General features: G+C 33.6%; 2 protein-coding genes across 4 annotated transcripts; one reads left to right on the forward strand and one right to left on the reverse strand.

Moving 5' to 3' along the window:
- Positions 1 to 1,771: 1,771 nt before the first annotated feature.
- Positions 1,772 to 20,120, reverse strand: LOC124369088 (vacuolar protein sorting-associated protein 37B). Of its 3 annotated transcripts, none has more exons than XM_046826813.1 (5): positions 19,690 to 20,041; positions 16,425 to 16,596; positions 13,680 to 13,762; positions 13,178 to 13,413; positions 1,772 to 2,748 (listed from the first exon to the last, which is right to left on the reverse strand). In XM_046826813.1, the coding sequence occupies exons 1-5, from the start codon at positions 19,852 to 19,854 to the stop codon at positions 2,739 to 2,741; spliced, it is 666 nt and encodes a 221-aa protein (XP_046682769.1). In that variant the 5' UTR covers positions 19,855 to 20,041; the 3' UTR covers positions 1,772 to 2,738. The 3 variants fall into 3 exon arrangements, with proteins under 3 accessions (XP_046682769.1, XP_046682768.1, XP_046682767.1); XM_046826812.1 differs by lacking the exon at positions 1,772 to 2,748 and adding an exon at positions 20,049 to 20,120 and having other exon boundaries at positions 10,606 to 13,413; positions 19,690 to 19,881; XM_046826811.1 differs by lacking the exon at positions 1,772 to 2,748 and having other exon boundaries at positions 10,606 to 13,413.
- A 2,789-nt stretch (positions 20,121 to 22,909) lies between these two features.
- On the forward strand, positions 22,910 to 23,608 carry LOC124369468. The gene has a single exon (XM_046827478.1). It carries the CDS (start codon positions 22,910 to 22,912, stop codon positions 23,606 to 23,608), a length of 699 nt encoding a protein of 232 aa, XP_046683434.1.
- Positions 23,609 to 23,670: the final 62 nt, after the last annotated feature.

Consider the following 23,670-nt stretch of genomic DNA (forward strand, 5'->3'; position numbering starts at 1 on the left):
GATCAATTCAGATCACTTCTCATCAGAACTTATCTTAAGACCTTTCTTATCTGCTTTTAAGGAAACAGATATAAGTGTGAAAATAATTATGAAAAGCTTAAATTTTGCAGTTCTTGCTAATTTGTTCAAAAATAAAATATTGATGTACTTACTTGTTGATAACTTTTATATACAATTTATATAGTAATTTAGAAAATAACCACATGAACTAGAAAGGAAACAGCAGATCTTGCACACATGTATCACTGTATAGTTGGGTGAAGTATACTGTAAATATATTATATATATAGACAATAAAAATAAAGATCATCAAGATCTAGATAGAACTGATGTAACTGTTTTTCATGGTTTTTTTTTTCTTTTCATCAACTTTCTTGAACAGCAGTTAGTGATAATTTAGTAAAATTAACAATAACAGGCTTTTAAGCTTTAATATCATCTGAGCTACATTTCATTACAACCAAAAATTAATTAATTAATATACAGCCATCATATAAAGAAATTAGCTACTTTTTGTAGCAGTACATACTCTTATTCCATATTTTATTCAGTCTTTTTTAAAACAATTTAGTCTGCCTTATAATAGAAATTTAAATTCATATTATCAACATTCATAAAAACAATTAGCATTTATCTGGCATGCTATGTTCAAAGTTTCAACCACATATATCGGTTGGTTGAGGATTTATAGCAAGTTGCCTTGAATGTTTAGTGATGAATGCCAACCAGCTATCAGGTACATTACGTCACGTAGCAGCAATGGAATCCGTCTTCATTGATGCCTCTACCTGAAATCTAAATCTATGCACACATTGGAAGGCAAAATGTCCAAATCAACAGGTTTTAGAAAGATTGGTACAGTTTCACATCTTGACAAGTCCACCAAAGGACATCCCAATGAGTGAGCACATTTGTTGTTGTAGCTCAGTGATCTGAACTAAAGTCCTTACAGACATATTGTGAGATCTAGCAGAGTTTTACTTAACTTAATTTATTACTCCATTGAACTGCTGTATTAATTTTAGTTTTATATCGTGGTGGTTTTTGTCGGCATGTGTAAACTATTTTAAATCTTAATGTATAATAGTTTTTTTTTCCAAAGGTCTGCATGGCATATGTTTTTCTAAGTTATCAACTGATTAAGAATGTTAGAGATACATTTTTAAATAAAGGAAATCAATAGATGCAGCCATGTACTATCATCAATGCCATCAACATGTATGATTTTCCACATCTTAGCTGAATGGATGATAAGGAGCCTATTTATGGATGATAAAGAGGTTTATTTATAAGTGGATACTGAGTGAATTACTTCTTTTTAGAGAATTATTACATTTTGTTAAATTCATCCTTGCTCAACTAACTAAAATAGTAACATTAAAATTTGAATAAATATATTAATAATATATAGCACGTTACTAAATTGGTCAAGAATTTCTGTTTCTATGTGTTTCAAGTCCTATATTTTTGTTTCCTTTATAACATTATTTTTATAAACAAATTTACAGTTGAAAAAGTGTGTAAATGAGAATTACTTCAAAAGAAAACAAAATAATAATTAAACATAAAATTCTTATGGAATGTAAATCTTCTAAAACTAATGTGCTGTGCATAAAACTTGAAGAAAATAATCGAAAAGACATTGAAGCTATGCTTATATGAACTCACTAAATAAATTATAGTAACATTTTAGGGAATTTACAATCTTAGGTCAGTAAATAGTTTCCATGAATGTAATCCTGGGTAAGGTTAAATCAATCAATGGTAGAAATCAATATACACAAACAATTTATTATAAAATCAAGTAATACACAGGCAAACATGAAACTATAATGTACTAACATGTTATTTAATAGTGCAATACAAGATTATATACATTTTATATTTATGATGAAAACACATATGGTAAAATATGGCAATACCATTAAAAATATAAGCATTTAATTGTATAACATAATACACTTCAAATACAGTACTTAAATAAAAAAGACAATATATATAAACTGGTATGTATTGCATTTTAATACTTATATTTCTATTTTGTTGTGATTTATTAATTTATTATGATATTTTATTAGATTTCTATTTAATCATTAGACGATCTATTTTATTATGAAAAAATAAATAAAAATACATGTAACTTTAGTTTAGGTATAAATCAGGTAAAAAATTAACAATATCTAAGATTTTCAGTTACAACTTCATACATTAAAATTCTTGATACCCGAGGAAATAATATGAAAGACCTATTATGTTGACATGAGTGTTAATTAGCTCTTCAAGAAACAGTTGGCACAATTTGTAACTGCAATATATCTTCTTCCCTTACAAAGAATATCATTCTCATTAATTTTCTATCAGCAATTTTCTTTGTGTAAAAAATCTAATGAGATCAATACGTATCTCACAGGAAGGTTGTGATTGTGGCAGCCATCTGAATACCAGAGTTTGAAGTACCTACAATAGCGTAACAACATTCTCTGCAACTCTGCCAGATGTCCACTGAACACAGTGCTACCCTCACTTAACAACTGTTACCAATGGCGCAGTGTAGCGGGTACAACGGTTATCGCAAGATAACCAGATTAAGCAACGTCAAGCGTAGTTGCTGTTTGGATGGGTGACCGCTGAGCAATCCTGTCCTTGCAAGCAGCCCGCCTGCCTGACCATTGGTGGTGGTTTGGAAGTCACCTTTAAGCCGTTGGTCCCCGGGTTATGTTAGAGAGAGCTTCTTAGTCCTAACTTCGCCTGGTAAAATAAGACATCTTTACTTTACTTATTACGATCAGATGCCTCAGCAACTTAATTTTCGAACAATCCTCATAAATTATCTCTCAGCACATGTTGGAAAATTAGAAACTAGATAATGTACAGAAACAAATAAAACTAGAAGTATAAACAGTGCTCAAGAGTTAATTTACAAAGAAGAATGCCTATTGAGAGAAAAAAGTGTGTTGTTGAGCCTTTAACTGCTTGAATGCCAGGTTTTAACAGAGCGTAAAACTTCTACACCAGGTTATTTTTATAATAATGCAACCTTATTATTTATTTTGTCAATAGTAGACAATAAAAATGTAATCAAAATAATAGGTCTGATATTAAGAGAATGTGGGGCAAATTAGGTCTACATCCCAATTAGCACAGCATTCAAAATACTCAAATTACCCAAAAGAGTTTTTCATAATAATTGCACTACTCAAAACTAGGTAAATCTAAGGAAATTTTTATATTAATCCCTAACATATCTGAAATAGTGAATATTTATCTCTGTTGATTGCATACCATTAAAACTCAACATTTGCTTTAGAAACAGCTTCATAGTTAGCCGTAATAGTGCAGCATTAATCAAACAGCACTAATCTCTAATTCTTTTTATTTAACCCTAGAACTGGCTAAAGCCTCGTGGCGAGTCCTTTGTATACATTCCCCCATTGGCAAAAGACTAGCGGCAAGTCTTATGATCAAGGTTTTTAAATATTGTATTTATTGCCATCCTAACATACTTTATGATTGAATCTATATATCATCACACTTAGAAAGTATGCTGAGTATTTGAATATAAGATACTTAATGTTTGCATAAACAATCAATTATATAGCAAATTATAAAATATCACAATCAATCGTTGTGGCATCACTAATTACAAATATTTTGGCAAAAGACTCATGTGCATGTATTTAAGTTTTTGCTGCTTACAGGAAACTTATAAAATGCCCTGTTAAAGTTACTGTATTATAAAAAAATAGAAGAAATTCTACATTAGATAATATTATAATCTAATAATTTAGTATTTGTTTTATATTTTTCTGTGATGTATTTAATGTGTAAATTGTATTATTTGTAAGTTATAATGTATAATTTTGTGTATAATGCAAACATTACAGCCATTTATGTATACAGGGTGAATATAAAGTCAGGATCCCCCCCCTCTATTTTCTTCTATAGGTAATATAAGGAGATATCCTTTGGGTAGTGGTGCAATATGGAAAGGAAGTTTCATTTTATGATATTGAAATTTTTTTTGTCCCCCAAAAATGCGAAATTTTGGGGGCAACCCAAAAATTTCAAATGTAAACCCCTATCAAGTGACCCCTCATTTTAAAGAGCATGAAAATACTTAAATAGTGGTGAAAACCAGAGATTGCTATCTCTTTTCTAACAACATAGCCAATAAAAATTGTAATTAAGTCTTTACACCTAAATTTATTTTGTTTGGGTACAGTTTCCGTCTGCGTGGAAACAGGTTTATTGGTTGTTTTTGTTCTCAATGAGTGAGGCATACAATGGACGAAGAATCCAATATTAGAAAGTAAACTGATAAGGAGTTTATTGTCAATGAGTGACTGGGCTTTCCCGGTTCGAAGTACAGTTAGTACAAACTAGTCCATTTTTGCTTATTTTGAGAAAATCGCGTTCAAAGTTTTGATATTGTACAAAATGTACATTAATTTTAATTATTGCGTAATTTTCAGTAGGTTTGTTCTTGAGGTCAATAGCTACACCTGTCCACTAGTAAAATAAAATTATTTTAAGTAATTTCATGATTTCTGGATATGCAATTTTGCAGTTGGAACCTTGTCTAACTATAATTTCTCAACTTTTTGGGATAGGAATTTCCAGAAGGATGTAAAGTAAACCGAAACCATGTAAGACTTATGTTTTATTTATTTAAATATTGTGCACAAAAACTTTTCCCAGAAGAATATTTTTGCGCTTGCAATGTTGTTCCCACTTCTTCCAGCCATTGTCTCATTCCATATAGCACAATATACTTGCTTGGTTACACTGTAGTAAGCTGTCATATTGTACACATTCAACTTTCTTGTATAGAAAAATGAACTTATAGATGCTCTGGGACATGTAATGACATTCTCTAAGTCAGAAAGTAATACTTTCTTTATAATATTTTTTTTATTTCTCCAAATAAATCACTGGATGAATTACTTTATAAATCACTCTGTGCCATTTTTTAATTTCAAAAATTAATAAATATTCACATCAAAATCAACTGGACTATTATCAGTACACATAACCTCAATGTAAATAAATCGTCAGAACACAATAAGCAGTATGAGCCAGCTGATGCATTATTATTTATAATAGACAGTAGAGCTGACACCAACAGCTGATCATGCAGTTGGAACATTGTCACTTTCGTATCTTTATTATTAATAAACATATGACAATGAGAGTTAGTGCATTAAATAGAGAGCATTTTAAATAGAATAATTGCAAAATAAACTCAATTTTCATAAAAATATCAGTTGGAACCTTGTCAAGCCAAGGTAGCGAGTAGTTATTACCTTAGTAGATCATTATTATCCAGTGGTATTGTGTGGTTACTGTTCCGTGAAGTATTTTGAGAAGGTTTTATGTGTTTTAGTGTTATTACAATAATTTATTTAGATGCACTTTCGCATTGTAAGTTTTAAATAATATTATCTAATTAATACTGATTACGAGTAAAAATGGCACGTAGTCATGAAGATAAAGTAGAAATGATATTTACTTTCGGGGCTTCGAATGAAAATTATCATGAGACAGAAAGGCGGTTTAATTTGGCACATCCTGATAGACCTGTGACAAGGAAATACTTAAGAACTTTAGTAAATAAGTTCCGAGAATTTGGTTACATCAAAGATGCCCCACGCTCAGGTCGGCCTCCTTTAGGCGGTGACAAACAGTTTGAAATTGTTGCACAATTTGTTGAAGATCCGCAGCAGTCCACCAGATTAGTAGCAAATCTTTGTGATGTTTCCCAAATGTCTGTGGTAAAGTTACTGAAAAAAAATAAATTTCACGCCTATAAAATTAAGCTTATCCATGAGTTAAACGAAGACGATCCAGACCGTCGTCTACAATTTTGTGAAGAAATGGAAGCACTAATTTCTGCTCATCCATTGTTTGTTCGAAACGTTGTGTTTAGTGATGAATGCAGTTTTTTCGTCAATGGAGATGTGAACAAACACAACTGCAGGTACTGGGACACAGAAAATCCCCATGTTTTCCGTGAATCTCGCACCCAGTACCCAGAAAAAGTTAATGTTTGGGCCGGGATTTTTTGGAATCACATTATAGGACCATTTTTTATTAATGGAAATCTCAATGGTCAACTGTATTTGGAAATGTTACAAGAATCAATATTTCCTGCAATAAATACCGTTATTGAGGAGAATCAACATGAATTTGAAGAAGAACTCGTTCATTTCCAGCAAGATGGTGCCCCATCACATTATCATCGTGCTGTACGACATTTCCTGGGAACTCAGCTAAGTGGTCAGTGGATTGTTAGGCGTGGTGTAATAGAATGGCCTGCACGGTCTCCGGACCTTACACCCATGGACTTTTTTATATGGGGTCACATAAAATCCGCAATTTACAAAACTCCGGTAGCAAACCTTGAAGATTTAAGAAACAGGATTATTAATTCTTGCAACCACATACCACCTCAGACTTTCCAAAACGTCAGAGAGGCGTTCACCCTACGCTTATCTCACTGCCAAATAGTAGGAGGGTTTCAGTTTGAACATTTGATTTGACTTCGTGACGTGGTGAGTTATTAAAATTGTTTTGGTAATACTGGCTATTATTTCGGATTAGGAAAGAGATTTCACATTTTTGGGGGACATAAAACATTTTCAATATCATAAAATGAAACTTCCTTTCCATATTGCACCACTACCCAAAGGATATCTCCTTTTATTACCTATGGAAAAAAGTAGAGAGGGGGGTCCTGACTTTATATTCACCCTGTATATTTTAACTTTTATGAATGTAAAACAATTTGTATTGTATGTTCAATAAATTTCGAATTTGATATACAGAATAATATGGTTTTATTGTAATTTTCCATAAAATTCAAACTTCTGATTTAGCAGTGAAAATTAAATAAAATAACCAATTTATTCAGTAAAATGATCATAATTTCTGTGGACCAACTCATTTCCTTCAAATTTAAATATATGAATAATAATTATGATAATAATTTATTCTTTTAATTTTGCAATAAAATGCACTTATTTGGTTAGTTAGTATTTTTTGACTAATATTTCAATTTTACTTTTACTATATAAAACTACATAAATTTTATTTTTAATTCTCATAAACATAATTTGTTCTTATCTTTTGAATGTAATAATTTTTTAGTATTTTTTTAAGGACTATACTTGGAAGTTTTGTTTGATGACAAATGTTTATTTGATTTCACACATAAAAATAGTTACAAATAATTACAATTGTGATATAAAATTAAAGAGCTTTTCCTTGTGTATAATGGGATAAGTATGAGAACAACATTTCAACAATAAAACAAGATTCCTTCAATGTTTGGAAATTGCTGCTGAAGATAGTCAAATGTGTAGCAAACCGTAATAAGTTTGTGACATTATACATGCGCTTAGAGAAAAAAATTATCCCAATTATTTATTTGAAATGAAAGGTATATAACATTTTTATTTAAATGTGGAAGTTGAATTAGCCTGTTAGCCTATTAGTTTACATTGTATTATTGTTCAACTATTAGGAGTTACGATGAGTTATGATAAGTTTAGTGTTGAAAATACCAATTCTAACAAATATATTCCTGAATGTGGTATTTATTTTCAATAAAAGTCACATGGAATAAAAGAAATATTTGACTTTATGAAAGAGGTTTAATTTAGTATAAAAAATGGATTACATTTCAAATTCTTATAGCTGTTTAAATCATGATTGCTGATAAGCCAATTACCTTCAAGGTATTACCTGAAGAAGAGATCAGATTGCAGATATCGAAACGTAGTGTTACTGATTTCTTGTTTCACTGAACAATGGCAAATGTCCGTAAAAATCCTGTTTCCTTCACAATCCTTCCATCGTCAAAAATAACCTTCAAACAAAGAATTGATTCTCCGTACGGACCCGGAACCAGTAAACATACCTGAAGAAGAGATCAGATTGCAGATCTCGAAACGTAGTGTTACTGATTTCTTGTTTCACTGAACAATGGCAAATGTCCGGAAAAATCCTGTTTCCTTCACAATCCTTCCATCGTCAAAAATAACCTTCAAACAAAGAATTGATTCTCGGTACGGACCCGGAACCAGTAAACATACCTGAAGAAGAGATCAGATTGCAGATATCTAAACGTAGTGTTACTGATTTCTTGTTTCACTGAACAATGGCAAATGTCCGGAAAAATCCTGTTTCCTTCACAATCCTTCCATCGTCAAAAATAACCTTCAAACAAAGAATTGATTCTCGGTACGCACCCGGAACCAGTAAACATACCTGAAGAAGAGATCAGATTGCAGATCTCGAAACGTAGTGTTACTGATTTCTTGTTTCACTGTACAATGGCAAATGTCCGGAAAAATCCTGTTTCCTTCACAATCCTTCCATCGTCAAAAATAACCTTTAAACAAAGAATTGATTCTCGGTACGGACCCGGAACCAGTAAACATACCTAAAGAAGAGATCAGATTGCAGATCTTGAAACGTAGTGTTACTGATTTCTTGTTTCACTGTACAATGGCAAATGTCCGGAAAAATCCTGTTTCCTTCACAATCCTTCCATCGTCAAAAATAACCTTCAAACAAAGAATTAATTCTCGGTACGCACCCGGAACCAGTAAACATACCTGAAGAAGAGATCAGATTGCAGATATCGAAACGTAGTGTTACTGATTTCTTGTTTCACTGAACAATGGCAAATGTCTGGAAAAATCCTGTTTCCTTCACAATCCTTCCATCGTCAAAAATAACCTTCAAACAAAGAATTGATTCTCGGTACGGACCCGGAACCAGTAAACATACCTGAAGAAGAGATCAGATTGCAGATATCGAAACGTAGTGTTACTGATTTCTTGTTTCACTGAACAATGGCAAATGTCCCTGACTTTTCCCTGATTTCCAGACCAAATTTTTCATTTTTTTTCCCTGACTTTTTTCGACGCAATCCCCAGGGGTTTTTGGCAATTAACAGGTGGAAAAAAGCGGTGTTGAGGCTAACAGGGTGGCAAATATAAAAAAGCAAAAATAAAGTGAACACAGTTTAATACGTACAAAAAGATTGACTTAAATGATCTTTTACAACACAGAAGTAAAATATGCGCCGCGTCGTCTGCAGGCTTGGACTCGGCGCGGCGGCAGTAAGTTTATTTGTGTAAAGGGATTTTATATTTTTCCCTGACCAACGTCGAAATTCCCTGACTTTTCCCTGACTTGAGACCGGATTCCCTGACTTTTCCCTGATTTCCAGTCCTGTTTTTTTTTTTTCCCTGACTTTTCCCTGATTTCCAGTCCTGTTTTTTTTTCCCTGACTTTTCCCTGACTTCCCTGATTTCCCTGACCTGTAGCATCCCTGTAATTTCTTGTTTCACTGAACAATGGCAAATGTCCGGAAAAATCCTGTTTCCTTCACAATCCTTCCATCGTCAAAAATAACCTTCAAACAAAGAATTGATTCTCGGTACGCACCCGGAACCAGTAAACATACCTGAAGAAGAGATCAGATTGCAGATCTCGAAACGTAGTGTTACTAATTTCTTGTTTCACTGAACAATGGCAAATGTCCGGAAAAATCCTGTTTCCTTCACAATCCTTCCATCGTCAAAAATAACCTTTAAACAAAGAATTGATTCTCGGTACGGACCCGGAACCAGTAAACATACCTGAAGAAGAGATCAGATTGCAGATCTCGAAACGTAGTGTTACTGATTCTTGTTTCACTGAACAATGGCAAATGTCCGGAAAAAATCCTGTTTCCTTCACAATCCTTCCATCGTCAAAAATAACCTTCAAACAGAAATGTATTTATTGTAATCGTGTCATTGTCCGCCCGTCTGTTTGATAACTCTCAATGGAAAGGTCCTAGGAAGTTTACGTTTAAAGTTTGTAGGTACATATGTTCCTCTTGGTCCAAGGAAGATTGCTGTTAGATCAAAAGGGCGATCTGTCTGTCTATCTGACCATTTGTGCAATTATTTTTTATAGAAAGGTTCTAGAGACGTGAAACTTGGTATGTTCCTTTGGTCTAGGGAATAACTGGGTTGACATGGGGTCAAAAAGTCAAGGTATAGTCTGTCCATCTGCCTGACTATTCAATAACTCTCGACACAACGTTTCTAGAGACTTGAAACTTGGTATGTTCCTTTGGTCTAGGGAATAACTGGGTTGACATGGGGTCAAAAAGTCAAGGTATAGTCTGTCCATCTGCCTGACTATTCAATAACTCTTGACACAACGTTTCTAGAGACGTGAAACTTGGTATGTTCCTTTGGTCTAGGGAATAACTGGGTTGACATGGGGTCAAAAAGTCAAGGTATAGTCTGTCCATCTGCCTGACTATTCAATAACTCTCGACACAACGTTTCTAGAGACTTGAAACTTGGTATGTTCCTTTGGTCTAGGGAATAACTGGGTTGACATGGGGTCAAAAAGTCAAGGTATAGTCTGTCCATCTGCCTGACTATTCAATAACTCTCAACACAACGTTTCTAGAGACTTGAAACTTGGTTCCTCTTCGTGACAGAAATAACCCTATCGATTTTGGAGTCAAAAGATACAAGGGTAGTCAGTCAATCTGATCGATAACTCTTTTGTAAGGTTTTGTCAGGTCATTCGATACTCTGTTGTATTGGTTTGTTTTATTGAAAATAAAGTCCATGAAACATCTAGATTTAGACATACATGTATAAACACAAATATTCTTAATAAATAAACCCATCCACTCCTATACTTATTACTTATGTTTGCATATTTCATCTTCTATGGATTTCTCTCAGATTGCTTGCAATTATCATAATTTGACACCAAAAAGATAGATAAATAATGGCGGTATTACAGTAATTATCATCTACTTCAGTATTTCTTTTCTAAAAATTATTGAGACATTAAAATTTTAATCTAATTTGTATGTCTTGACACTTAAAACTAATTATTATTTCCTCCAACTACCTGTTTACTTCTCTACATTTTTATCCAGCTTTCTTTAATTTCTCGTATGATAAATGTGTGTTTTTGTTGTGTCAACAAAAAAGTTAGAAAATTTTTACTTTAATAATTGTTAATACTATAGTTTGGTTTACTTATATGTAAAAACCTATTATAGGATACTACATTATTAGTGATAAGAATCTTTCTGAGCCTGTGTTATTACACAGGCAGCAGTTGATATTCCCTGTATCACTATGAGTGTATTTTGCAAATGTGTTATGTGTAGTTGACAAAATATTTCCAAAATTTACAATATCCACATTGTATAATTGTTAATAAATAAAACTATTAGGAATTTCAAGAATGTTTCCATACAGGTTTGAACTCGTATATGAGCACCAAAATATATATAAATAGTCTTAATTACACATTTGGTTTCAGAGTTTCATATAAATTTCCCTTACCACATATATAACTTACTAAAATCAACCTCAAAAGTGAACTTAAAATAACAATAATCATCGTGTATAGTAGCAGTATTACTGATATCTACATAACCTAAATTGTCTGATAAAAACAAAGAAACTGCTCCAGCACAATCTTTGGAATCTGGCTTAAGCAGTGTAAAAAGTAAGCTTAAGTGTAAAAATTATAAAAACTGTATTAGTTATCATTTAAACAAGCTTACTTGTTATAAATTATCTTATTATAATAAAATTGATAATCAGTTTTTAACTCAATATAATGTGAATCAAAAGGAATGATCTAGTTAATACACTTCTGGACAAAAGTTTTGCATCAATAATGTTTTTGTACATTAAATTTAGTAAATATTTGTTAACTAAGGTTAATATGAACTTCTTTCCTTCATTTCTTACTGACGAAATAGAGATTAAAAAAAATAAATTACAAAAGCTATTTTATCCCAAATTATAAACATCAAAGCTCTATGTTTATTTGTATGGATAAGATCTCATGAGTCCAACATGCACAAAAACCTGAGTCATGGTAGGATTATTGTAGAATATGCCTTGCTGCCTGAAAGGACAAGTATCAGAAGAGGCAGCAGAAACCCAGATTAAACATTTCTGGTTATATCACCTAAATTATGCTCAAGTTCACAAGGGAAGGTTGCAAAGAGGACATCTATAATAGACTACTCTTAAGCTCAGATCCATTTATGAGCAGTATACAAAAGGATTAAGAAACCAACGACAAAATAAGTCTGTCAAATGAGGATGATGAAGTAGAAATCCACAAGACATCATAACACTTTGACCTCATATATCTCCGTTATTAAAGGAATTTTAAACAGTGACAAGAGTAAAAGTCTTAAATTTGATTTTTCTATCTAAAATAATAATAAATATAGGTTTATTCATAAGAAAAACAAAATTGACGCCATATTGAAAATATTGTGGAATTGCTTAAAAGTTTGAAATTTATATTTTTAAATGTCTCTCAGAACAGGACAATGTTTCCCTTTTAATGTTAGCTCTCAGATTTTTGGTCTGGAATACCACAATAGTGGCCTATTTGAAAAAGAAATTCTGCCTAATTTTTGTAATATATCTAACGTAACAATTTTTTAAGTAACCTTTTTGATTATTTAACACATCAAATATCATATTTAGAGATTAAATTAATGTATTTTTGTTTAGAATTTGGTTTGTAAACATAACAATCCATTAAATAAATTTTGTGGCCTAAATTAACCTATGTTCGACGGTGACATTCATGTTAGTCTTATAACTGTACAGTTTATTGGTTGCAAACATGAATAGAGTTCCTTACAATAGAAGCCTGTTAAGAAGAATAGAAAGTAAGATATGATGGAAATTGTAAAAATGACGTTCATTTGGAATTTGGACTCTATATTAGATAACAAACAGAAAATATGATAAGAAAGATGTTTGTTGAAGAAGTAGTAGATCATGTCCTTTAGAGGACGATCATTAGTTAGTGTTTTGACAAAATGATAACAGCTCCTCCATTATCTTAATTCTAAATTATTTAGGTTGGTGCAAAACTTTTGGCCAGGAGCGTATTTTGGATGCTTTCTACTTGAGTTAGTTATCTAGATTAAATAATATACAAACATTGATGATATTCCCCAGTATTGTTCTAAATTATCAGTTTTTAAAGCTTATATTACAGAAAGAAATTACAAAAGGATATTCAAAGCAACATATTTGTGGGATATGTACATTCATATACAAAAGTACTAACTTAATATCAACCAAAGTGGTTAGAAGTGACATACATATTTGGCATTGGCATAGGTGTAACAGAAGGATAAGGAGCCAACTGTGGAGGAGGCAAGTAGAAATTTGAGCCAGAACTACGACTAGCCTGAGATATCGAGGATCTTTTGCGGACCATTTCTGTCATTTTGTCAGCTTTCACTCTTCTAAGATGCATAAGTTTACGACGTGAAGAGAATTGCTCAAGAAATCCATCAATATCCAATGAACCATCCAAGAACTTCTTCGCCAACTCCTTTTAAAAGAAGAAAGATATATATGATAGTCACGATATTAAATGACAAATGCTTATGAATATTTATGTTATTTAGAACTGATTCATCATAACATCTTAATAATTCTACAAACAAAAAAGTGATCTATTTTGCATCTTAAAACTCTCTCATTTCATCCCAGCTGTAAAGTTTATCAATATAGTTGACAAAACAACAAACAGCCTCAGATTGAATGTTGACTGATATTTATATGCTGCCTGAATTATTGGAGTAATGATTCACTTACCTCTGACTCTTCTTCCATCTCAGCTGCTGCAGTTTGCAATAAAGCTAGTGTTGTTTCTAAGCTTTGGTTCGGACCTTTATTATCTGAAAATTATGCAATAAATTTATTATATATTTAATAAAAGAAAGCACAATCAGTATTATAGATGGGAGGTGCTTATATAATCAAATTTCATTATTTATGTTGTGAATTATCAAAAGTGAACCAATAGATAACAAGCCAAGCATTAAATTCAAAATATACCCCATTAATTAATTATAACAAAAATCATGAAACCCATCAGGGGTAAAGTTTAATTTACTATTACTATATTTTGGCGTAATTTTCCCCCTATATTCTCTTTAACGATAGACAATATTTCCTTTTTGCTTATCTTTAGCATTTATCTATTACATTTATACTGTCCTTATGTAGCCTCCTTCAACACACTCTTATAACTGCACCATAAAGAACAAAAACCATTTCTATAACAAGCTAAACCTGGTTATTTGAACCGATCATACATACACAAACACTATTTATTCATACACCTAAGATCAGAATCGTAACAATAATTATTAAGATTTAAGTCTGGTTAAAAATACAGCTTTGACAGGAAAAACAAAATCAACAATAGTCAAGAGGTGACAAAGAAAACAATTAAACTTATCATCTACAGTAATTAGGGTGTACAGATACAACAATGTGTTCTAATTTAACATCGTAAAATAAAGTGAAGTAATATTGTCAAAAGGTCTTATTATTGTAGTCCTACCTAATTTAACACTCAGCTGAAGGCTCACAGCTCAACTGACACTCTAAAACAACAGTTTGATGGTAAGACACCATCAAACGTACAACTTTAGTTGACATAATCCTATCAGAATGGATGAAAGTAGTTATTTTATCAAGACAAGAATTAGTTAAACCGAACCTCGATTCTAACTCTTCAAGACCTAACATAAATTTCCAAATATCTATCCTCTTTGGCCAGAATATCTACAATAGGTACTAATCAATTTAAAACTTTGTATCTGATTGTAAGAAATGTTGTCATGAGGAAAATTCACAGAATTTCAGGAATATTTCAACTTATCTGATGAAACGTGGAAGATTCTGTATGCAAAATGAAGGAAATGTTTTCTTCTTCTGAAGGAAGGAAGGGTTAAAGACCCTGGACTTAACCTTAAGTCTTCTTCGACTCCCTTGCTTCTTTTTACCCATAAAATTTGAGCCCTCTGCAAAAACCTATAAAATTTATGGATTTCCATTCTTTATTCTCCTTTGATCTCAGCACATAAGCCATTAGACACCTTTTCCTTGTTACACAAATAGCAGGATATTCTAGCTAAGTATATTCTTTGGCTTCTTCACAAAGTCTGCATTAATTAGTGTGGCTTAAAACCATCTTCATTAATGTTTCCGAACAAGGCCATATCCTGTATGTTAGTATGCAAAATACCAGTCATGTTTCTTTTTACCTACATCTAATAGTCTAGTCTAGCCTTTTTAATAAAGATCGATAAACATTATTTATTGTCTAAGACCTAAGATCTTCTGCCATATATCGGATTTGACTTATTTTTTTCCAGTTATGCACTAGAGCTGTGGTATAGAAGAAAAGTACTCCATATCCTGGCTTTGAACCAATCAAGATGCTTTCAGAGCCTTTCTTGGCCAAAGCATCTCCTATTTAATTTCCTAGTAATTTCATTCCTTATGGCCTAGCACTCAACCAACGGTCACTTTGCTCTTCTCTGCCAGTTCTATTACAGCATTTTTACAATACCATAATATCCTTAACTTGACACATACTTGAATGCCATAGCTTGTTTTCCTAAGGGCAATAAATAACTGACTCCTGGTCTATATACTCCAAAACCTGCCCTTGAACCCAAGCATGAGCCATCAGTTGATAGCCTTTATTTGACAGTTATCTCTACTCTGTTATGGGGACACTGTATACTTTACCAAAGGAGTATTTTTTTATTATGCATAGAGACTTGTATTTTAGAACCAGTAAATTACTGAAATTTAAGGATGAATAAGTCTCTCTAGCAGAGTGTTTGATGAAATGGATTTAAGTGTCATTTCTATTATAGAAATGGGTGAAAGAGGTCTTCCATTAAAGGCCAAATATATTTTGTCTTAAAGGAGTTGGGATTGGGAAGGAAGAATATAAAAAATTGTGAGACACATCTCTAAAGCTTCACTGGAGGCATATTTTTGCTTGTGAAACAGATAATCTTGTTCTTGGGGTGATAATGGTGAGTGAAAAGTTGTGGCCGCATAAGACTACTTTAATCCCTCATTTCAGATCTCTGGACCATTTTCTATTCTTCACTGCCTCCATCATCAAGTGATTCCATTATTCTGGATTTTGTTAACCTTCTTATCATATGATCATCTGAGATAATATCCATTGGTTATTTGATAAAGTTATAAGTTTCATATCTTCGGTTTGTAATTTAAAACAAATATTTTTGTATCAAATTCAATTATTTCCTTTCTTTTTATGAAGCATACATATTTTGCTTTTGGGAAAATATATTTATTTAGTTGATACTATAGTCCGAATGAAATATTAAATGATACATTTTAAACCGTATTAAAGTATATTCAACAAGTTAGTTAACAAAATGGGTTAGTATTACAAAACAAATGCTTGTATATAGCACAAACATAAACTCTTATAATCAAAGTAGTCATAGGCTTAATATAATAGTAATTCACAACAAAATTAATTGTATAATCATTAATACTTACTTAGCTCTTTTGATTTAGCTTCAATGCTATTAAAAATGTGTTCCCCTTCTTCACTAAGCTGTTGAATTTCTTGCTTCCTTTTGTTGAAATGAGGTTCCTTGGACAGGTTAAATTCTGCCAAGGAACGATTACTAGCCATCACAATTTCTTTCTCAGTTTCAATGTCCTTTAGCTGACAAAATAACATTAAAATCATTTATTGTCATAAAAACTAAGAATCACTACTAAATTAGCTTCTAATCATAAATTTTAAGTTTTAACGATCTTTGAATTGTACAAATATTAACTTACAAACGTCTACTGGAATATATTTAATATGTAATCATTTATAAGGTCCCATTTAGTAGAAGATCTACATAAAGTAATTGTAATGACAGTCTAACATGTTCTTCCAGGATTTGTTATGATAAATCTAACCCTGACATTTGATGCTGTGTTTCGCTCCGGAAAGACCCATAACTTTTATCAACAACAACATCTTATATTTTAGTCAATTAGATATGGTTATGAGACCAAAGATACTTCCATACAACTTGGAAAAAGATTCGTGAAATTTTGGAAATCTTCAGCAAGTTCTGAATCCTCAATTGATGTTAATGTTATATTGAGGCCCAAGTAAAAATCAAATGTTTCCTTCTTAATTTGACAGTGTAAGGACTGAATTTATATTTTATAGTTTGCTGAAACCTATTGGGGAATTTTAGAATCCTCTCTCAGCACCACATTCATGACTTATGGAAATGTTACAAATATCAGAAAAGATTCAGTGGCAGTACGATGCACCTTAGCATCTGTATAGCAAGAGCATTCCTGTCATCATCATACCGCTGTATCATAGTATGCTGGAATTAGGTTTGCTGATTTTGAAAAATCTAATAAAAGCAAGAAAAGTTGTTCCACTTTTTCTTGTTCTTAAATTCATTATTTATCATTTGTATACCCTAAAACCTGATATTGTTTTGTTCAGTAGCTTAATAACATGAATCTTCTGTCTGGAGTGTATAAACATTTTTTTTTTAATAATAAATACAGTTTGAATTACACTTTCAACAAACCAATACATAGTGTAACACCTAACATAAGTTTAATAAATGAGCAAAACTAACATAACCATAACTTGATATGCATTTACTATGTACTTATGTACCACATAACTTTCGATCACATTACAATAGCTTTTCTTGATTTAAATATCAACGATTACACAACAAACTTCTACTCTCACTAAAACAAAATATAAAGACGAATTAAAACAGAATAAATCAATTTCCTAATATTTTATTTGCTCACTTAATCTACAATCAAATACATAAATAACTTTTAAAAATAGTCAACTGTATTAGAGTTAACGTGCCACAATTGAGTAATAGACTTCTTTGTTATTGAAGAGGCAGTGAAGTGCAATGCACAGGATGGTTGATGTTGCTGTTCTGACTATAGAACTCAGATAAGCTATTGGCTGCAGATAACACTGAAAATCATAGATAACACAGTACACAAATATAACCACAAAAACTACAGTATAATAAGCATCTAACACTCGAATGATCAAATGAACTATTGATTAGAACAATTTAAATGCTGTCAGACATGTTACCCTGTAAAGTAATAATTATAAGTAGGTACTACACTGCTCGAACTTTGTATAAAGTTGTGTTATTTTCTATAATCTAAAACTTTATTATCAGTATAATACAATCTTAAAATTCTATAAAGTAATTCAGTTCGACGTTATTGTTCCAAATTAATTAAAAACAAAGTTAAATCATGTGTATGGTATTTGAATAATGACCACTAGAGACAGGAAATATTGTTGTTTGTCAACAACCTATTATTTTGCAGAAACCTGTAACCGAGGTAACATGTTAGTTTACAAAACCTTGAACTTACTCACTATAATGTAACATTCAGACTGATGATCTAATAAAATTATAAACAGGTTAATTCAAATTTTCACTATACGAACACAATTATTGGGTACTACTTAGTCCTTATCTACTAGTTGTTATTAGACTATACATACGTACGTATTATAAATATAAAAAGTTACAGATAAACTTTACAAGCGCTCATGTGATCTGAGCTTGAATTTGAGTATTATCTCAAAAGATATTTTTCTTTTTACACCAGAAGGCGCCATTGAAGCCTGCACTAATGGCTAGAGGGCATTTCTAAATCAGTACTTTCCCGACCTCAGATCACTTCCCACGTGGTCCAACTTCTCCAAAATTAGATCACATCATGACACTAATACTGTCCGCCTGTAATGACCGCGAGTACAATGGTTATGTACACGTTTTATTTGTGCCACAAGTGTCAGACACGTTTATCCTTCAAAATAGTAGGTAAATGTTAAATTGTATCGTTTGTTACATTTTATAATAACACATAGCCTAGATAGTTAATTTTTAATCGTCATAGCATTATTGCTTAATAGCCTATACTGTAACTTGAAATACATATAACAATTTTGTTTCATATAGTTATTTTGAGGATTCTTTACTCATGAATATCGATGATTCGATGATTATGAATATTGATCATTGAAGTGTTGGACGCTTATTGTACTGCAGCCACCACAAATTTATATTTACATTTCAGTTATTAAAAGTTATTTGTGATTTCCCACCCCCTAAAACCATATATATTTTAGTTCAGGAGGATGAGTAGTATTTCGGGAGGATGAGTAATAGTTCAGGAGGATGAGTAGTAGTTCAGGAGGATGAGTAATAGTTCAGGAGGATGAGTAGTAGTTCAGGAGGATGAGTAGTAGTTCAGGAGGATGACTAGTAGTTCAGGAGGATGAGTAGAATATGTTAATAAAGTTGAAATTTTGATTGGCTACTTCGGGCGTTAAGCTCACTGATACTACCCGTTTCACTACTAGTACCTTGTCAAGATTAAAGATCTTTCTGAAATTTAACTGTTACCTGTTGGTTTTTTAAATTTAATTTTTAAACATTTCTCTTTTGAAAAAATAAACTAAACAAACATCATGAAGTGGCAAATGTAAACCATTACCAAACAGTTTTACAGTTCACTGGAGAGCTAATCTAATTCAGCCTTAGCCAGCTAAAGGGTCAATTTTATAACAGAAGACTAATAGCAGGTACTATCATAAAAATATTTATATTATATTAATTATAAGCAGAATTTTAAAACTATAAATCAATATATACTATGTTTTTAAGACTAAACTTTGTAAATTAACCTTTTAGGCCTATCTCTTTTTAAATCTTTCGGAATGAGAAACAAGTCATCTTACCTCCTTTACATCCTTCACGATACTTTCAAATTTGTCATCATCATTCAAGTAGGCTCTTAGTTCATCAACTTCAAGATGAGTTAATAAACCGAAGGTTGACGTAAAATTAGGTTTCTGGTGTTTTGTTTCCTGATACATGTGATTCCATTCACTTCCAAATGACATTTTTACTCACAATCTTTACTTCCAGGACTGAAAGGATAAACAGATTATTAACTATCGAATGAGTTGTCAACCTGGTCCCTAACCTGATCTAACTAGCCCACTTTACGTTTACTCTACTTCTACTTAACACTCAACACGTAACAAACATTACTCAACTAGTAACTGATACCAACATTGTAATAGTTAACACTTACTACAATGAATAATAGTAATCGTAATTTTAATAACCTTCCTTTCTTATGCCTGGTGGTTGGAACACGGTTGCCAATGAATTGCCAAATCCATAACTACCCTCTTTTGAACTTTAACGTCAACACACCTTGCTATATTACAATATAAATTAGTGCTATAATAAGTAACTCAATTCCAAAGTATTATAATAAAATAAAAAAATTATACTTTAAATAGATAGGTAATTCATTTCAGAAATTACACACACAGGCTCCAGGGATTAGTCCATGATATAATAATTTTGAATTTTTATATGGGGACCCTCCTAAACCCGATGGAAAATACTCCATATAACTGTATACGCTGGAGTAAAATTGCAAATACTCGATATAACTGTATAGCAGGATGCGCCATGATAGGGTCAATGTCCTGGAACTGGCACAGACTATCGGTTATGGGACAAACCTGGATAACTTAAAACTCTATCGGATTGGGAAGCCTGTGTCTAATCTCGCCCCCTTAAACTTGTCTTCAGACCAACTTCAGATGCGGCTTCGTTTTTAAACGAGTTTGTTAAGGCTAAGCTGATGGATGGCAACAGTAAGTTCTCAAGTGTTGGAGTCTCCCGTGATAGGACCAATAGGGAACGACAGTACTTAAATTCCCTAAGAGCTGAACTTGATAGCCGGATTAAGAAAGGTGAAGGGAATCTTACAATCAAGTACAGGAATGGAGTCCCCTCAATTGTGCAAAAAAACTAATTAGGCCGTGTTCTACTCGGCGTATTGGTGTATATTATCAGAACGTGAATGGTCTCAGCACAAAATTGCAGCTGTTAAGAGAATCAATCTGTTCCTGTGTTCATGATGTCATCACACTTACAGAGACAAATTTATCCTCTGAAATACTTACTCCGAAACTTGGTCTCAACAACTATTGTGTCTATCGCAAGGGTCGCTCTTCTGTGAGCAGTACCAAGGAATCAGGTGGCGGTGTTATGATTGCTGTATCAAATTTGTACCCTTCCTTTGAAATGCCGTCTTCTATCGATAACATCGAATGCTTGTTCGTCACCGCTCGGATCTTCGGTCAGCCTACTGTCCTTGGTGGATTATATATCCCGCCTCAATCTCCAGCCAATGTATTTTCAACTTTCAATGACTTAGTTGAGGAAGTGTGTGGTTCTTGTGAACCTGACACCAGGATTGTTATTGCTGGCGACTTCAAAATGCCACAAGTGGACTGGTCTTTACACTCTCAACCTCCGGGGAATGCTGCAGAGTATGTTTGACCTGATTAATTTCCTAAGTCTGCGGCAGCACAACACCATTCTAAACTAAAGAGGAGTTCTGCTGGATCTATTTTTTTCAACGGATTAAGGGTTTAATATTACGGCTGCATCTGATCCTATACTTTATGAAGAGGGCTTCCACCCGGCACTGGAATTTGTGTTACCTTTTGGCTGTTCTGGTGTTGATAATTGTGATGTGTTTTTCCATGATCTCAGACAGTGTACCATCGACAATGTCAGAGCCTGGCTTGCGTCCCTGAATTACCCTGATCCCAGCTGGCCGGACATTGAATCCTCCTTCAACAGGTTCTGTTTGAATATGGGGAGTTCTATAAAGACCAATTCACCTGTAAGAAGAAAGAATGGGTCTACTTATCCTCGATGGGTTACCCGGGAACTTAGACAATTGATTTCACGGAAGAAACTACTCCACCGAAACTACAAAACTTCTCTTCTAGACTGTAATTATGAAGCTTTCAGAGTGGTCAGGCGGCAGTGCAAAAATCTTGCCAGCGCATGCCAACAGGAGTTTTTGTTACTATCAACAATATCATAAAGGAAAACCCCCGATCCTTCTGGGGTCATATGAAGTCCTTAAGTAAGGCTAACACTGTACCCAGCAGACTTCAATATGGCTTAGTCTCGGCTGATGAGCCCCAGGGAATGTGTAACTTATCCTCTGATTACTTCTCAACCGTCTACACTCCACATACTGACTGTCATACTAATTACAATTATGAATCCAACATCAACGTTTCGTCCTGTCTTTTCTCGGCCACTGAGATTGAAAGAAAACTACAGGATCTTGATGCCTCCAAGGGACCTGGACCGGATGGCATAACCGGCCGTTGTGAAGTCATGCAGTGATCTTCTGGCTCCTCACACAGCTGTTTATCTCAACAGGTTGCTGCGTGATGGCTCTTTTCCGAACTCGTTGAAGCCTGGTTATCTTGTACCAGTTCATAAATCTGGATCTACATCTAAAGTAACAAATTGCTGTCCTATTGTGATTCAGTCAGTCTTTGCCAAGATTTTTGAAAGTTTGATCCTGGACGTATTATCCTTTAAATTTAAGAGTGTCTTCATCCCACAGCAGCATGGTTTTCGCCCTGGAAAATCAACGACCCCCAATCTTTGTGTCTTCAGTGACTATGTTGTTTCCTCCTTCTCTCGTTTCCACCAAGTTGACTGCCTGTATTTCGATTTCGCTAAGGCATTCGACAGGGTTAGCCATAGCCATCTGATAGCTAAATTGAGGGCATACGGAATTATTGGGCCTCTTCTTCTGTGGATGCAAAGCTATCTAAGTGGCGGAACCCTGCAAGTCAAATTTGCGTCATCACTCTCCAAGAATGTTGTGAGCGTAACATCGGGTGTGCCTCAAGGGTCCTCGGTCCTTTTCTATTTGGCCTGTTCATAAACGATATCGAGGAGTCACTAGCCGGCAACTTTCTTCTATTTGCCGATGATGTTAAGATCTTCAAGGAGGTGACTTCAATCCATCAACAACATGAGCTCCAGGAGGATCTGCTTAGGATAGAACAGTGGTGTGATAGGAATGCTATGCAACTGAATGCTCATAAATGTTAAGTAATGTCATTTGGAAGATCAAAAACTTTGCTGCTCTTTGACTTCTCTTTGTATGGCTTGTTACTGGATAGAGTGACAGTTATAAAGGACTTGGGGTTGTACACGACACCATCCTGGGATCCAGGTATACAGGTATACAAGTCTTGTGCTAAATCCAATTGTGTTCTAGGGTTCATTTCCCGAACATCAAGAAACGCCCTACCTCCTGCAACATTGAAGACCCTCTACGTGACTCTTGTTCGTCCCATTGTTGAATATGGTTCTACTGTCTGGGCTCCCCACCAGATTGGACATTGCGACCATCTAAATAAAGATCAGAGGCGTTTACTGCGATTGGTAGGAGTTAGAAGTGGCATCCGTTATCCTGATGTTGACATACAGGTTATTGCAAGCCAACACCAGATCCTTTCGCTTTCATCTAGAAGAGTGGCTCTAGACCTTATATTTCTATTCAAGATTGTCAACAGTTTGGTTGATTGCCCTGAGCTCCTGCGTTGCATAGACCTCCATGTACCTGCCGCAACCCGCCTTCTGCAGCCTTTCTCCAAGCACTCACGCCAAACTGTCTACGCCTACCAGAGTGTAATTCCACGTCTGCTGCGTTTGGGAAATGCTGCCCACCGGTTGGAATTCTTTGGCGTATCCATGCTGGTGTTTCGGAGGCGGGTCTTCTCTTGGGTGTCTGAGCATGATTCACATTGAAAGCAAGAGTCTACCTTTGGTTGCTCATCCCTGCTAGTATTTTGTTATATTGTCTATTTTTT

Source organism: Homalodisca vitripennis, chromosome X, assembly GCF_021130785.1.
Source record: "Homalodisca vitripennis isolate AUS2020 chromosome X, UT_GWSS_2.1, whole genome shotgun sequence".
NCBI lineage: Eukaryota > Metazoa > Arthropoda > Insecta > Hemiptera > Cicadellidae > Homalodisca > Homalodisca vitripennis.